The sequence below is a fragment of the Acanthochromis polyacanthus genome, chromosome 22 (genome assembly GCF_021347895.1).
Source record: "Acanthochromis polyacanthus isolate Apoly-LR-REF ecotype Palm Island chromosome 22, KAUST_Apoly_ChrSc, whole genome shotgun sequence".
Taxonomy (NCBI): domain Eukaryota; kingdom Metazoa; phylum Chordata; class Actinopteri; family Pomacentridae; genus Acanthochromis; species Acanthochromis polyacanthus.
In genome coordinates this window covers 17,008,638-17,025,414 of record NC_067134.1, presented here as the reverse complement: position 1 = coordinate 17,025,414, position 16,777 = coordinate 17,008,638, and the positions used below count along the sequence as shown (strand labels likewise).

At 40.5% G+C, this 16,777-nt stretch overlaps 1 protein-coding gene across 3 annotated transcripts in view; it reads right to left on the bottom strand.

Annotated features, from left to right (window-relative positions):
* The window catches only part of LOC110961821 (neural cell adhesion molecule 2), a 361,000-nt gene that overhangs the window by 62,376 nt on the left and 281,847 nt on the right, over positions 1 to 16,777 (bottom strand). For all 3 annotated transcript variants that reach the window (XM_051943455.1, XM_051943453.1, XM_051943454.1), the window contains exons 6-7: positions 10,084 to 10,201; positions 2,866 to 3,035 (exon numbers count right to left, since the gene is read on the bottom strand). In XM_051943455.1, coding sequence (XP_051799415.1) covers positions 2,866 to 3,035; positions 10,084 to 10,201 — 288 coding nt within the window. The remainder of the gene's footprint in view (positions 1 to 2,865; positions 3,036 to 10,083; positions 10,202 to 16,777) is intronic.

Below are 16,777 nucleotides of genomic sequence, written 5' to 3'. Positions count from 1 at the left end.
TGTCCGCCTGGGCCAAAATAGTGAAGCAACCAGCCAAGCATCCCTGAAGCCATGCTGCTAGCATACACTCACCAAGAAGTGCATGTACAGTAACTGTTCCTTAACCCTGTAAATGGTGTTCTTTATTCCTACAGCAGCACAAGACCCAGAGTAGTGGACTTAATCCCTGAAGACTGACAGCTGAAGGGAAGGATGGCGAACACACATCAGCCAGGAACATGAATGAGGAATGAAACGGGAACGAAGATTTCAGCAATTTACTGTCCTTTTACCCTATTTGTGGCAACATGTGGGCATAGATCTACGTGTGGAACTGTAAACACAAGCAAAAAACCTGGTGGACTGATGTTAAATATCAAGCATCAACATGAGTGAAGAACACACACAGGCTTGTGCACTCCTTGTCCAACTTAAACACCCTGTTTTCCTCCTGCATGTGCTGTCAAAGGCAATAAAACTAACTTACAACTGCGTTCCCCTGCCGCACAGTCCAAAGATCTCCTCCCTCCGTCTTAACGTCTTCATTTAAATGTGTATTTTGAAGAACAAGCGCTTCTCACATCTTGAAAGGAAGTTGATGACTGGAGCACAAATCTCCATACATTTTCATGAGCGGAACGAGCGCTATCAGAGTGATCTGGGAGGAAACAGCCAGCAGGTTTATGAAAATACAAATAGAATTTTTTTATGAGGGGGTGCAGTAATTGAAATATGAAGCAATAAATGAAATATTTCTCCTCAGGAGAAATACTTTTCATTGGAGCAGCTGAGGGCCATGTTTGGACATTTGTGCTCTTAAAAAATATGAATTTGAATTTGTAGATCTTCTCATAATAAAGTTTTATGGTGCAACATAAAACATCGTTCGCTGCTGGTCAGTGCTATTACATTTAAAATCTCTGGTGGTGCACAAAACAACAGAAAATAGAAAAACTTTTTAAGTGGTAGGAAGCTTTTTAATGCGATTTAAAGTTGTGTTAGGTAAAAGACTGAAAAACGCTATGCTTTCCGTTCGCTTATCTACGACGCAGATAATTTCGGTTTATTTGTCTGGGTTTTGAGATCTGTCTGTTGTGCTGCCATCCCAGCACAGTGGAGGTGAATGAGCTCTGGATGCACTTCATACTAAAGAGTATTCTCTGTGCTTTGTGATGGTACTCTGAAAAACTGTTGCTGTAGCGAATATGCATCTTAACATAGCGTGTTACATCAGAGATACAATGTATTTCCTCTTATGAACAATGAAAAACAAATGCTTTCGAAAGACAAACTTAATGCAGCAAAAAGCAAAGAAAATGCCAAATGTTCAATAACTTGACAATAAATTGATAGATTAATAAATTGAGAAAACTTCTGATTTTCAATCAGCCTACCTTCATGCACACGGTTGTAAAATGACCTGTTAACACCAGAAATTGCATAGTTCTACACTTATATATGGACCGTCTATCTGCATGTCTGCTCCACATGGAAAAGAATTGGAAGAGGAACGGAAAAATCCGACTGTGACGCTTCAAGTAGAGGATTCAGGAAGACAAGTGACACAAAAATCAGTCGCAACAGTAATCAAGACGTATAGAACAAGCGACAATACCACTAATCAGAGTAACAGTGCTCATCTTGATAAAATGACATCACCAACAGTGCACTATCTGCACAATCTCGCTCTGAAAAAAGGATGGGGAAGCGCTTAAGACTTCGTACCAGGGTTTTCAGTGGAGAGTTGCTGTGACAGCTCAGAAAAGTTCCTCCATGGTTACCGTTTGGTTCAAAACTGCCACATGGAACTTTGATAAAGGACATGAAAAAGAGCTGAGCGAATATTAGGAGCAGGGATGAATTTGCTTTGTTTAAATGGGGCCAACATGTTTGATATAAATGTGAAAAGGATGACCACAGTGAAAACACACACACACACACACATATGGCAAAATGGTTCAATAGCGCCCCCTGCAAGATAGTGAAAATTCCAGCCCCTAAACCAAGTTTCACCTCCAGCTACGAAATTTGGTACAAATCTATAACACATCAGGGCACACAAAAAGGCCCCTTGAACACATACTCAAAAACCCAACAGGAAGTCGGCCATTTTGAATTGTGTGTCATATTTCAGACGACTTTAGTTACATTTTTGGACGTTTTCAAAAGCAATGAACTCAAACATGGCTGAAATTTGGCCAGGATGTCCACCAGGCATGGGTGATCAAAGCTATCAAAATGCTCCACAAAAGTCTGAGGGTGCGGAAAATTTCGACGTTTCGCCATGAAACAGGAAATACTGTGCAACTGGCCTGTACATGCTCCAATCTGCCTCAAATTTTACATGTGTGATCAGAGTCCAGACGTGATGACATCCGTAAGCAGATATACATTTACAGTCATAGCACCACTTGATGGACAGCTTTAGTAGTTTGCCGTTAACAAGGACAGTTAGAAATTGACCCTGGTGGACATGCTTGGATTCGCTGACCAGCAAGGATGTGAGGACCCTATCATTGCTGTTTGCAGCTTTAATTATTGCTATATTTTCAATGTGGCTAACCTAAAAAAAAGCAAATAGCCCAATGTTCATTTGAGAAAAGACGTAGCTTAAGAGAAGTTTGAGAAATGACTGAAAGCCCAGCCCTTCACTGAACACTGATGCACTTGACAGACTGCAAAAAAAAAGAAAAAAAAATCTATCATCTGTACTGACTGTAGACACCACGGCTCTTATCCAGGTTGTTTTCTCCTGACTCGATCCTTGCTTATGTTGTATCTACTCTCAGATGTACGTCACTGTGGATTAAAGCGTCTGCTCGGTGAAATTGTAGAATTACGGAAACGATGCTATTATTGAGAAGTTCAATGACCAGACATCCTCACCAAACACTTTGAGGAAGAGCTCTCTTTCCTGAGATCCCGCCTTGTTGGTGGCCTTGCAGGAGTAGGTTCCTCCGTCGCCCTGTCGGATGTTGCGGATGGTTAGCATGCTGCGTCCACCTTCCAGCCTGTTGAAAATGTGCTGCTCCGATGGCTCCAGCTGCTGCCCTTTTCTGCACAAATAAAAAAGCAGACGCCACGGGTGAGCCAGGGCATAAAAAAAAAAAAAAAAAACACGCGACAAACAGCTCACACCTGACAGTGACCTCCGCGAAACTCCCACTGCAGCACACGTTTGAAGCTACAGATGTATAATCTCTGCACTTTGGGTGCCGACTGATCCCATAAAAGAGAGGCTAAGTGCAGACGGCTCCGGTTTGAAGCTATTTCTATCTATAGCGCATAAACAGGTGAAAACATGACAGCACTTTTTATAGAAACTCTTTCAAGCGTGATAAAAGAATTGCTCTGGATAGACATACTATAATTGAAACAGTTCAATGAATCATTTGTTGTGTGCCATCGAAATTCTTAACACGGTGCAACTTCTCAAACTCCACCATGCAGAAAAATACCATCTTCCTATTCGCAGTCAGAGTCCCGTCAGAGCTCACTTGTGTTGTTGTGTACATTTTGTTCTGGACTGCAGCACACTAAATTACTCCGGTGTGGTGTGGAATACAGTGCTGACTTAATGTCTTTTCTTATTGGGCTCTGCGGGGAAATTAGTCAGAAAAAAGCAACTGCTAAATTGATCCATGTCTATATTTAAGCTTCATAGCAGAAGCATAATGGTGTGAAGCAGGTTTGCTGCCGCCCACGCTTGTTTATTTGCAGCTGCTTAACCAGCCATGTAATCTAGAAGGTTCAAGGGATAGCTTAGTTTTTTTGGGGGGGGATTTGAGTTTTTTTTCCCCTCGCTTACGCAGATTTAGACAAACTCATGGGTGCTTTTTATGTCGTCTGCATGCAGGTTCAAAAAATAGGATTAGCTAAGTTGCTGAATCTCTATGGGATTAAGCAGCAACGGCACTGAAAACATGTGAAACATAAACTCCTCACAAGTTACACTGATGCGTGAACAAATTTCCAACATACATCAGTCACACTGAAATGTACCCATAGGAGTGTGTTTATATTCTGTCTTAAAGGGCTATTTGCAGCATGAAGGATTTATTCATTGCATCACAATAAAGGAGAATATTCATGCAATTTATCACCATGTTTTCATTTTATGGCACATTTTTGATTGCTTGGTTCATTCTAGTAATTTTCAGTGGGCAACTTCTCCGTGATAAAACATCCAAGTTAGCAATTAGCTTGTGAGTACAATGCAGCATTGAGCAGATAAACAGCCAGATACTTTTTTGAAGGAGTTGGAGGAGACCAAAAATAGAGCTAAAAGATAAATCATTACTGTATTTACCAGGGCTGGGACTTTATTGGGATAATTTTACTTAGGTAAGTACAGAAAAAATAAGGCATTAAAAAAAATAACGCATTTAATCGCACCTTTCTTGGGTCCCTAATTTCTGCCACTGATGCACATTCCAGCCCAGTAAGTAGGCAAATATACTGAAATGTAATTTCTTAATGGCATTTTGAACAAAAGAATCAACATGCTGTTGCTTAGATAGTTTATTAGGTTTTGAATTATCAAGCTGAGTGTGAGCGAGTCGGCTAAGTCTGAACAAGTCAATGAAAAAGCTTGCACATGCAATATTTACTGCAGCTTTTTTCTCCATTTCCTATGCTCTTTTGTCGCAATACTGTCTGTTGCAATTTATTACTCATCTGCCCAAATACTAATACCCTGAAGTACAAGCATGAAAACATACTCATTTATTTTGAACTGTTCATTTAATACGAAAACACCCTCTATTTGAAAGTGTCAACCTGTTTTTTTTATATATTTTTTACAAGCTACTGTTTAAATTAAATTCTAAACAGATGAGACCACAGAGCTCAGAATAATGCATGTTCTTAAATATATTTAGAGGTATATGGTGTGTATAGGGCGTATTGTTTTATTATGTCTGTTGTGTGAATGTAAAAAAAACTAACAATGTTATTATTTTAGGGATTTCAAATGAGGAGATTTCCAGGTTCAGACAGCAACAAACACAGTAATACTGCGCAGCGAGGCCGAGCCTGCCTCACTGTACTGGAGGAAAAGCGAGAGGGAGGATAATTGAAAGTCGACGGAGGAAACACCAAAGCCAAGTAATAATAACTGTGGCAAGCCAAAGAGGAAATGAAGAGAGGCCTCATCTTTGGAATGGACAGTGCAGGACGTGCTGCAGCACTGAATGTCATTATACTGACTGACTGCTGACAGGTAGTCCATTACCCAAGATGCACGGAGGATGAGGTGAAACGTCGCACTGACAGGAAATGCAACTGGGAGGCTGGAAGACGCTGGGAGGGGGCGACATCAAAAGAAGAGCTAAATTGGGTTGTGATTTGTTGTTTATGCCTCGGCCGATTCCTTTGTTGGGATGCTCGCATTTTAATTCTGGACTCGGTGACCTGGGAAATGAAGGAGAACACAGCGAACCGTTTGATGTGGACGCTGCAGAGTTTAAGATCAATGCTGCTGTACAGTTGAAGTAATGCTAACTCTAATGTCAGACGCAGCTGTCTGTCCTTGACAAATGCTTTACAGTTTTATCAAGCCAGTATTAAATAAAAGTAAGAGGACACAGGAGTGAACGGAAACTATTGAAATAAAGGTTTCTTAGAATGGTGCACAGAAAATCTCGTCAAACAATCTGACAAAGGTTTAAAAGCATTTAGCATTAATGGATTCACTGACCGAGGCAGTTCATCAGCCAGTGTGGGCAGGCTTATTGTCATATTTAAGTTTGGTGAACTGCAGAGGCCAGAACACATCAGCACATGGTGCACAAACCCCACAAAATACAACAAAATGGAACAGAAATAGGGTTTTACCATTAACAGAAAGAAGCTAACCATAGCAAGTATGTATGGCCGTTAAATAGCAGGCAAATTTATTTAATATTAATGCTCTTTTACCAATGGTTCATTGTGTATGACGCAAAGGAATGACTTTTCATGGAATATCTACATAGGGATACAGAGGTGCATTTCTAGCAACCATCACTCCTGTGTTCTAGCATTAGCTAATCGTGTTAAAAGGCTAATTGATGGTTAGAAAATCCTTGTGCAATTATGTTAGCACATGAATAAAAGTGGGAGTGTTCATGGAAAACATGAAATTGTCTGGGTGACCCCAAACTTTTGAACGGCAGTGTACATCAGGACAATCAGCCACAGATGTCAATGTTTCTTGCTTGACTGTATTCTGAGTGTAAAGCTGGCAGTTAGCATGCTAGGCAGCTTGGTGAGCTTTGCTGCCCGTTCAGTTAGCCCTTATTAAATGAAGTCATGTAGATTCACAAGGACAAAACGCCATGAAATGAACACCACAGTGTAGAAAACATGGAAAGAAGATGTATTAGAGAGCTATTGTGACTAAATAACTCCTCTGGCTTGCTACCATGCTAATGTTAGTTTGCCAAAGAAGAATGATAAATCTTGTGGCTCCATCTTCATTTAGTTTAAAAATGGCTAATAACTCAAGCTTTGAATGGCAGTTTAAAGCCAAACACTGCAAGGAGAGACTATTTTTGTGATAAAAATGTGATCACAGTTCCCCTATGGGACGGTGTTTAACCATCTTTCAACATCAGACTGATCACAGTGTCAAACCTTCCCATCTTTCAGCAGCTCAGCTTCTTTCCTTTTAAGTCTCACTAGGTGAATAATACAGGCAAGCAGTATGTCTTTCTCTTAAGATGAACAGGCTGCTGATTTCAATTGCCTTTTTGTAAAATTACAAGGTTCGACATACCTCAGCTTCCTATTGTGACACAAAGAAAGAAGTCTATGAACAGAGCTGTCACATGGACTGTCCCCGTAACGACAGATCAGTACATCAGTACTGTGAAATTTGCTGTGGAAAACAAGGCATGCTGCTAAATCATTAAAATCACATTTTCCTGTTTTGCTCTGTTGCAGCAAAGACAAGGTGAAGCACCCAGGAGTAAATATCATTTCTGTTGTTGGCGTTGCCAACTGGAAAGCAAGACGAATGAGCTTTACAAAAGTTTGTTCCCAGCTGCGACAATTTCAAATTTTGTTTGTACTTCACTAAATGATGCATGTACCTTGTTTTATCCTGCCACGATCACTTTCAAAAGACTGCAGGTATTTCAATTGGTACCGCATCTGAATTAACCTCTGAACCACATCACTAACACACTGATGGGTTTGCAAAGCACATCATATTTAAAAGAAATCACCAAAGTTACACCATTGCTTGAGGCGGAAACTGCAAAAACAGAAAGAACAGGCGGATTTTTAATTCTCCCATATGTGATGCGCAGTTGGCACGAATCAGATTCTGTAAAAATAGAAAAAATCTGCACTCCCCAACATAACCAGGATGCTTCATCTGAACTGGGTTCAATTGCAGGCAGTGTTTACACAAAGCATATAAGAGACAAGTAGCTAGACAAATTAAAAACATAAAGAGTGAAGTATTTATAGTAGTACTTCTATTTATGGTTATGTTTTCATTGAAGTGTGGACTTTATATTACAGTGAAAAATGAACCCACAGGGAGTAGAAATGTGACAGGAGCATCGAAATAAATTTTAAAAAAAGCACCCAGAAGCTGCTTCAGAAGTTTAATCTCAGAGGAAATGTCACATAAAATCAAAGAGTGGTGAATTATCAGTGCTACTGTATATAAGTAATGCATAAGAAAGTATCTCCTTGCTGATGTTTTAATATTTTATTTCCCGTGCTCTAAAAAAACCCTGCACCTTACTGAGCTAGAAAAGTTTAATTCATGAACTCAACGACAACTACTGGTCATTTAAGTGTGTTTAAAGCTAACGGATTTTTTCGAAACAAATTCAGTGAACCTTGAAATTTCAAAAAACTTTACAGCAACATGAATCAAACTACTGCAACTCTGTAACAAATTGAACAAAAACACCAGGCAGTAGGTGTTTAAGACGTCCAGCTTAAATGCTGCTATGTGTCATCATGTTCAGTACAAAGCTCCGTCTATTTAACAGCCGCAATTTCACTCTCTCTTTGTGCTCCCTGTGTCATTGTTGACATCGTGGTTGTCGAAAGCCTGACGCATTCTACGGAACGAATTTAACAATATCGATATTTTCAAGAAAATGTGTTTTCCTATGGCTCCTTGCAGGCGCCCATTGACTTTCATACAATTCCATACAGCGCGACAAACAACTTAGAGAAACCTGCCTCAGGTAGAAAGCATGTCGGACGTTGTTGTAGTTGCATGTTGCAACAATAATGTAAGAGTGGAAAATGGCAGCAGAGAAAAGCAGGTGAATGTTTACTGGGATGGATCCCTTTGAGAAGGCAGGAAGGTTTTTAAAGTGTTGCGTAATTAATACTTTCAAAAAGGAAAAATGCTTCAGAAAACCGTAAGCAGCAAGATAAAATATTGTACCAAAAGGGCTAAAAAAAAACATGAAAAGGAAAACATAACAATACAACGCCAAAAAGGACAATTAAATATGAACAACATTGCAATGAAGTGTTACCAATAGAAGCTTGGGTGCGAAGAGCTCGCCGCAATTGCCTGGTGAGTGGGTGCAAGCTAATTACTTGAGTTGCAGAGAGGATGGTGGGGTGTCAAATGCTCTTCAGGTGCAAATTTTCACTCGGTTGCTACGCAGCGTGTGATATCATAGCGTGGCTTCTGAGGGCAACGTGTGAGGGCGGACTACAAATTCTCAGCTCGAAAACCTGCTTGATCTGAAACCAAATCTGCATTTTCTCAAGGATGTAATGGCACACACAGAGGCTCGAATAAAGATGCATCTGTTGTTATTATGAGTAGGAGCGAATGTACGCTGTATTTTCTGGAAATAGGTTAAATGATTCATGAACCACACAACATTGTGCTTTAAATTACAATATATGGCCATTCGAGTAGTTGGATGTTTGTTCTGCGTGTCTCGAAGGCCTGTTCATTCAAATGAATCTTAAAGTCCTTCACCACTCATTAATTTCACTCCAAGTAACTCATCTCTGTGTTGCATAATATGAAAATAATCCCTTCCAGCATTAAAATGACTTAATTTAACTCACACCGATTTACGCTCTAGAACTTGTGGATCACAAACTTAACAAAAGAAAATATATAACAGCAAAGTTGGCAAAAACGGTGTCATTGCTATGAAGGAAACTTTGCATTAAGAAGAAATTTGATAAAGCTATTTGCTAGTAGCTCATAAGCTTGTGGAGCAAAAGTCTGGCAAATTCTGGATGATGATCTCAAAATGACTACAATTTAAGAAAAATGATTGCTTGAATAATATAATGTGAGGTGTGTTTTTGGTTTGATACAAACAGGAAACAGTCCGATATGAGATGTACAGACATGTAGCAGCTACGAGCTAATAACTTAAACTTCCTCCTACTCGTGCTCGGACATTATTTTAGGTAATAGATTTGGTTTGGTGGTTTTATTTTCTCTTTTGCCCTCATGATACTGCAGTAGGTCTATGATAAAATCAAATAAACAAATAAAAAGCACAGGAAACTCATTCTGAAGAAGAATAATGATGATGTGGAAAGGCCAGTTGGTTCCTTGGGTTTGCTGCACATGACATCCCAGAAGTCTGAATCTGTTTTCCAGCATACAAAAGCACCACATGGACACATTAACAAGGCTGAAAACTTGATGCTCTACAAAGCTAAGATTTCCCTTTCCTGTTTCAACATCACAATCCTTTCGCGCTAAAGAAACGTTTTCTTCAGTCTGGTGTGAGAGAATTGGCCTGCACAGAGGCTCGACGTCAACCAATACTTATAGGATAAATTGGGACGCCAATGCGAGCCAGGCCTTATCGCCCGACATCAGTGTCGAACCTCGCTAATGCTCTTCTGGCTGAATGGGAGCAAATCCCTGCAACCAGGCTCCAAAATCTTGTGGGAAGCCTTCCCAGACGAGCGGAGGCTGTTATAATAGCAGATTAATGCTCAAGGTTTTGGAAAGAAATCACACAGGGGATATCATATTTTGGGAGTCCACTTGTGTGCACAGCTATTCTCTTTCAACTTCTGGGCCCACAGCCTGGTCTTTTCTGTCCAATATCCCTGAGCTGCATGTCAGAGACTGATGTGGGGTATTAAGGATGTTTTAGGTACCTGTGCCATGTGACCACCGGGTCGGGAGATCCGGAGGTGAGGCAGGTAAAGGTGACTGCCTCCTGGTAGTCGGCTGTGGCGTTGAAGGACTGCTGGAACACCGACAACACCGGAGGGACTGCAGACACAAAAACAGAACAAGAAATAGCACATGTTGTTAATGGTGTTTAAGCAAGACTATATTCTTGAAGAAATCTCAGACTTCACACAACGAGATGGTGGAAAGCAACATTTTCAAAGGGAATAAATTGGCCTTGTGAGTAGCCTGTGAGCACACTCTCAAAAAGCTACTTCTGTTGGTAATCCCACGAGGATTTCAAATAACATTTTGACCCAGCTTTGGTAAAAAACACAAAAGGAGCGGAACACAGCGATATGAAACCATAATGCTATTGTCTGATTTCGAAATGCTCGGCTAAATCCACACAAACAATGGCAAGACAGGAAATGTGTTTCGACATCAGAACCAGCCGTGAATACCAGCGCTTTTCTTTTGTGACTAAACTATTCAATTCCTGTCAAGTGCTGGAGCTCCAGCAATTGTTCATCTAGCGAGGCCAATTTGCGCAGAGTCAAAACTGGAAGTGCTCATCATCATCGCCGTGATTTTAAGGTTAGTGGCTTGAAGGGCATGCAAATACAAACCGAGAACGCTCCGCAGTTCTGCATTCATTTCAAATCAGTGGATATTATCTTTACAAATTAGTTCTCCTTCCACTTCTTGCGACGAAAGCAGAGCACGACAAGGATGCCCTTTAACGCCACTTTAATTTACCTCAGTGCTTGAACCCAGGCCGCAGAAGGAACATCAACATGTCATTATTTCATGATTAGTTGATGTTTTTACATCCTCTGATTACATACAACGAGCATAGACTGTTTTCAAAGACTGACTTAGCCACTGTGACATCACCCTTTGGTTTGTGGACTCGTTTGGAAGCCTTTAGTTTCAAATTCAGTCATTGTCATCCTTATCTTTTGAAACTGGTTTTAAGAAATGAAGAGTGGATCTCACTGAAAATCCCAGAACTCTCTGTGCAACTACATGAACATGACTCCTTAAATCACTAGGTTGTGCATCAGTAAGTCCTGCTTTATTGACTATTTTCCCCAAACTGGGACCAAAATTTACAAAAAAAACAACATGCTATATTGAGGGACACTTTAAACTCAGGACTGAGACCATAAAGTGACGAAGAAAGTGTTTAGTGAGGTGAAAAATCGATTAAGATTGCACTAGACTATTATACAACCACCAACCAGTCGAGTCGCCCCCCTGCTGGCTGTTTGAATAAATGCAGAGCTTCATTTTTCAAACATCGCTGTCTTTATATACAGTCTATGAATGTAACTAAATAGAAAACACACAAAGACACAAAACTATGCTGAAATAAAACACAAAAGAAATGTAAATTCTTAGAAACAAACAAATATTTGTTTGTCTTTGGAAACAAAGCGATTTTTACTGAAAACACCTCATTTTTACATAGAACTTTCTGGGCTTCTTGGCTTTTATTTGTTACGGTCAGCTAAACAGAGACAGCAAAAGCAACCGAGGATGTGGTTGATACAACAAATCACACCCGGGTTGCTCTGTTCTGGCCTTTGAGCCATCTTTTCAGATATCAAGATCTTGAGCTTTGCATATTTTTCCTGCTTATATGCGGCTGCAAATTTGCCGCACAACTGACATGCATCGTATAGCGTCCGTATAAATGCAGCATGGGTCTCCTCAATCTTCCACCAGCAGCTGTATTGATAAACAGCAGCGGTGTGGATGACTTTATCGAGAGTATTTGCTGAACGATGTCAGGAAGACGCCAGTGTGTCTCTGTCATCCAAACAACCGACGACTGTCATCTTGTCGTTCGGTAAAAGGCGAGCAGAGGGGAAGCAGCCTCGGCCTTTTCTATCTTCCCCACTGCACTGACAAGGAGAATGACAGCTTCATGGCACAAGCATGTTTATCAGGCGTCTCGATCCATTGCTCAAGCCTGTACTTACGCCGCACTTCGACTCCCACAGTAGCTGCTGTCCAATCTCATGCGATGATTAAACATGTTTGGAGCGACTTACCGGAGCGTTTACGCCTCCAGTTTGCTTCCGTTGGGTACGTGACGGCTGTGACACTCGAAAATAGGTGAGAATCAAATGAGTGCACTACTTGAACGCCTGAGACTGAACAGCTACTTATGTGTGGGCAATGCAGAAGACAAAGTAGCATAAATAATAGCTTAGTTATGTGACAAAGGATGGAAGGTATTGATAGTAGATACAGCTACCGGATGGTTTTTGGCTAATCCTGCAGATAAAATACCGGACACTTTATGATAATGGAGTAATAGCCACACACAAATCCAATATTTCCATTACTGTAACCTGCTCATTGATTTGCAGTATTGTCATTTATGCCCTGTGGTTTTGTGGTGGGCCTTAAACTAGCCATCTACTTTCAAAATCTTGAATAAAATGAACTTAATACGCTTCAAGAAACACTTCCTGTATCTGGATATCCAGGTGAAGTAAACCACATGCTGCCTGCAGAATGCTTTCCCACTGGATTTGCTATTAAATCGACCCCACCACATCTTAAAGTGAAGACCAATGCAATCTGTACTGTTTGGCCACACTGATGAAAAAGTCTGCCCCGCTCGCTGAAAGGTCACCAAACTTCTTTGCTTCTTTTTCAAGGCAGCACTGCTAAAAGCTACAGAAGACCCCTTTCCTCAACCAGGGGAGAATGAGGAACAGCATCGGGACGTGCCTTATTTGTCAATTAGTCCACCAGCTCCACCTACTGCATTTGCATAATGAGATCTGATTACAGTGTGAGCGGGATCGGGATAATGAGAATGCTTATAGCAGGTGTCAATGCAGAGGCCTGTGATCAGATGGTACTTGGGTAATGTGTCTAAATACAAACCACAGGGCTCAACACATAAGCTGAATGAGGTCTTTCAAATTGCATATCCTCTCAAGAACTGCTTGATTAAAAGCTGGCAAGTACAGCGCTTTCTCGTACGAACAATCAAAATCAGATACTGGAAAGACTATGTAGAAAATACAGGTTCCGAAGTAGGAACTCAATGCAACAAAAGTGAATACACCCGAGATCGCTGACGCACAAGTTAAAACAAAAAAAAGATGAGAATAAATTTGTTTGGCTACTATGGTTCCAACATGTTTGGTGTGACCCTGATCAGGTGTACCACAGTGAATGCATCGTCCTGACAGCGAAGCACGGAGGTGGAAGTGTGACGATATGGGGCTGCTTGAGTGTCCAAGGCACTGTGGAGTTGACGTTTATAGGTAGCACCATGGATGTCTGTGGATTAACCAAACTAATGGCTGACAACTTTCGACTCATCCTGCAAAACTCTGTCAGAAGAGAAACATTCCAGCCTGATAATGATCCAGAACACAACTGCCAAAATCACGCAAGAGTTTCTCAAGAATAAAAAAAGTGGAAAACAAGTATGTCTTCTGAATTCAATAGAACACCTTTGGGGTATTTGAAAGGGAAAAAAGGGAGAGCAACATAACTCCCTCCAGCAAGGAGCAGCTTAAAAAAATAAAGTGTTTGAAGAATGGTGGAGCATCTCTCAGAAATTTGGTATTCTCCACGCTGAGCAGCATTGAATCTGGCATCAAAAATAAAGCTGGATGTTGAATCATAGCTGAGTTTTGTTGAGTTCTTACAATGGAGCTAGTATTTTTTTAGTATAGCAAAGATCAAATACCCAACCATTAAATGTAAAAGTAATGAATTATTTTGCATTGAAGTGCAGCGTCTGCCTGTCTAAAGGCCATTATGAAAAAAGGGAAAAGAGTCATTGTTTCTTCATATACTCTAAATCTGTCCCATGCCTTTTGTCGGATATCACAATAAAATGAGGCCTGTGTGCTGTATGTTTTGTTTTGAACCAACAGAGGTAATTGTGTTTGCTGAGATTAAACTCCATCAAACAAGAGTTGTCTGCAGTAAACCATGAAAAAAAACAAAAAACAATCAAATGAGAATTCTAATTCTGGCGCCGATTTTATTGTAGCATCAGTTCATCTACAGTCTAATCAGCTTAAGATGACGACCAGCAAAACTCAAGCTCAACACTTCCCACACAAACAACCATTCACAGGAAAATGAAGGGAAATCAATTAAAAGCATGTCTGGTTTTAATTATCAGCTGGCTAGTCCAATCGTGCAAATAAAATCCGACTTAACAGATGTTTGCACTCACGTTAAATGTGTGTTATTGTAACTGGCAGCTGCATGGTGCTATTGTTTCAGCTCCATTTGTCTCCCTCTGATCGAACAGAAAGGGTGGAAAGGCAATAAACGTGTCACTTCTTGGGAAAACAAAGCTCGAATTGTTTTATATTCCGCCACTGTAAACAGTCCTCATTTGCCGTGGGAGTTATTGAGAGTTAATGAATTTGAATTCGTCCTCCAAGTGATGTCATCTGGAGGACACTTATTCCACCTAGATCTAAAAACAATGCGGAAAAAGATTAAGATTAAATATTAAACATGGCTTTAAGTCTCATTAAAATGCTGTTTCTGAGGCAAAACAGTGGTAAAGCCAGCAGGAAAAATACATTCTACATAGCCAGGATAATGAATAGGGAATTCTAATCATAACAAAGCATCATAGCGGATACCTAATGAACCAACACTGCAGTGTACTGTAGTCTTTCATAAAAGATCAATTACACTAACGACTCCAGTGTGTATTATTATGAGGAGAAAAACTCTTCACGGTACATCTAAATTCCACAGTGTGTGATCCATGTGCTGCCTGGTGTTGTTTATGTACCATTTATCCTTTAAAAATAATGAAAATCTCCATTTTTGCCTGTAAAAATCAACACACAATAGGAAGCACAGGCCAGAACGAGCGCATACACATGAACGTGCAGAAAGCTTTTCAGGGATAAAAACGGCCTGAGCAGTAATCAAACACCATGAGTCCTTTCCAATAGCACTGACTCGGCGAGTGAGAGGAGCGAGCATCTGCCTGACATGATAACCATTGATTTCCACGCCAATAGATCTCCATTCTCCAGTGTCCCTCTCTTCCTGTGCAATGCACTCCCACATCAGCGAGCCTTGTTGAAACAGCCCTGTTAATGAGACACACTGCCAAGCAGAAAGACTTCAAAAGAGCAAATCAGCAACAGGGTTGAAGCATCCAAAAGGAATCTGGCAAGCTTCGTGAATTCGCCATGTATTAGTCATATCCTTGAAACTTTAGAGGCTCGGTGGAGATAATGTGACGTTTACAGACATCCCCGCAAACACGCACTGTAAATATATTTCAAGATGTACTTGGGCCGATTTGAATGCATGGCGAGGAGCTGGAGGTTTTCCGTTCGCTGCTAATAGGCTTCAATGAAGAGTGGATCGCCCGCGTTTCGAAGCCGGGAAGTGTTCTCGGTAAATGTCATAACCGCATTACACCTACGAGAAATTCAGCAAGTCAGTGTTGTGAGACAAGACCTTTGCTGGAGTGCTTATTAGGGATTTGTTTTGCCTTCTAGATTAGCACACAGGCTGGAATCAAATCAGCCCCGATTTACAATTAGGAATGAAACACAGAGGAGTATTTACGTTCTCTGAGCACTTCTGATCAACGTCAAAACAATTTGAGAAATCTTGACGGTGGAAAAAATAATACTAAATTGTGGCTTTAATGTGTAAGTAAGTGAAGTAACAATTAAGTGGATGCATTGAAGACGGATCCAGGCAAAAAAATCAGGAAGTTATTTGCATTTTGAATCATTGTCATCCTCAGTTGCCATAGAAACTGACTGACTGCTGTGGCTAGTGGGGTCATCAAAATGCAGAGAGATGTTTGATAAAAACATTAGGCTCTACTGAAGGGTGTAAAATGAAAAAGTTGGCAGATGCTACCCACAGATATGAGATAGAATGTTTTGAATAGCAGCAACTCACGTGTCCGCACAGTGAAAAATGTAGATGTTAGCTGAGGTTCACTTATCCTCTGTACAATATCATTCAAATGTCAAATAAGGGATATTTCTAAATCAGCAGCTGGAGCATTTCCTCTTAGGAACAACCAAAACCACTGTTTGTTTGTTTTTTTTCCCCCAAAATACTACACTAAAATTACAGGCAAAAACGTAGAAACACAATGCAACAAATGTGAATACACCTGTGATCACTGACACGCAAGCTAGTAAACCTCTGATCACAAACACAACTGAGTACAATTGCCATTCATAATCTGCATGTTTAGCAATCGTGGCTCCACAGAATTTCGAGCAATTTCCAAACGTAAATCAAAAAATGAGTGGAAACACAGTTGCAGCAGTGTTTAGGAGGTTTAAAATGAGCCACGGTAGTAGTCCTGACAGTGAAGCACGGAGGTGGGATTGTGATGACATAGGGCTGAAGAATGAGTCCCAGTCTGCAGAAACTTGAAGAAGAGGAATATTCCAGCATGATAATGATCAAAAGCTGCTGACAGTAAAACTCTGAAGAGTAAATGTCCTCTTTATTCAACAAAACATCGATGGGTCCTTAGTGTATTTTAAAGAGGAAGGTACAACAACACAACTTCATCATCAAAAATACCAGTGGACGAGTTTTGGAAAAATAAAAGATCTGAATCGCTTCAACTTTTGTTCCACTTTGGAGCCTGCATTTTTAATGAAGTGAAACTAAATTGTTAGT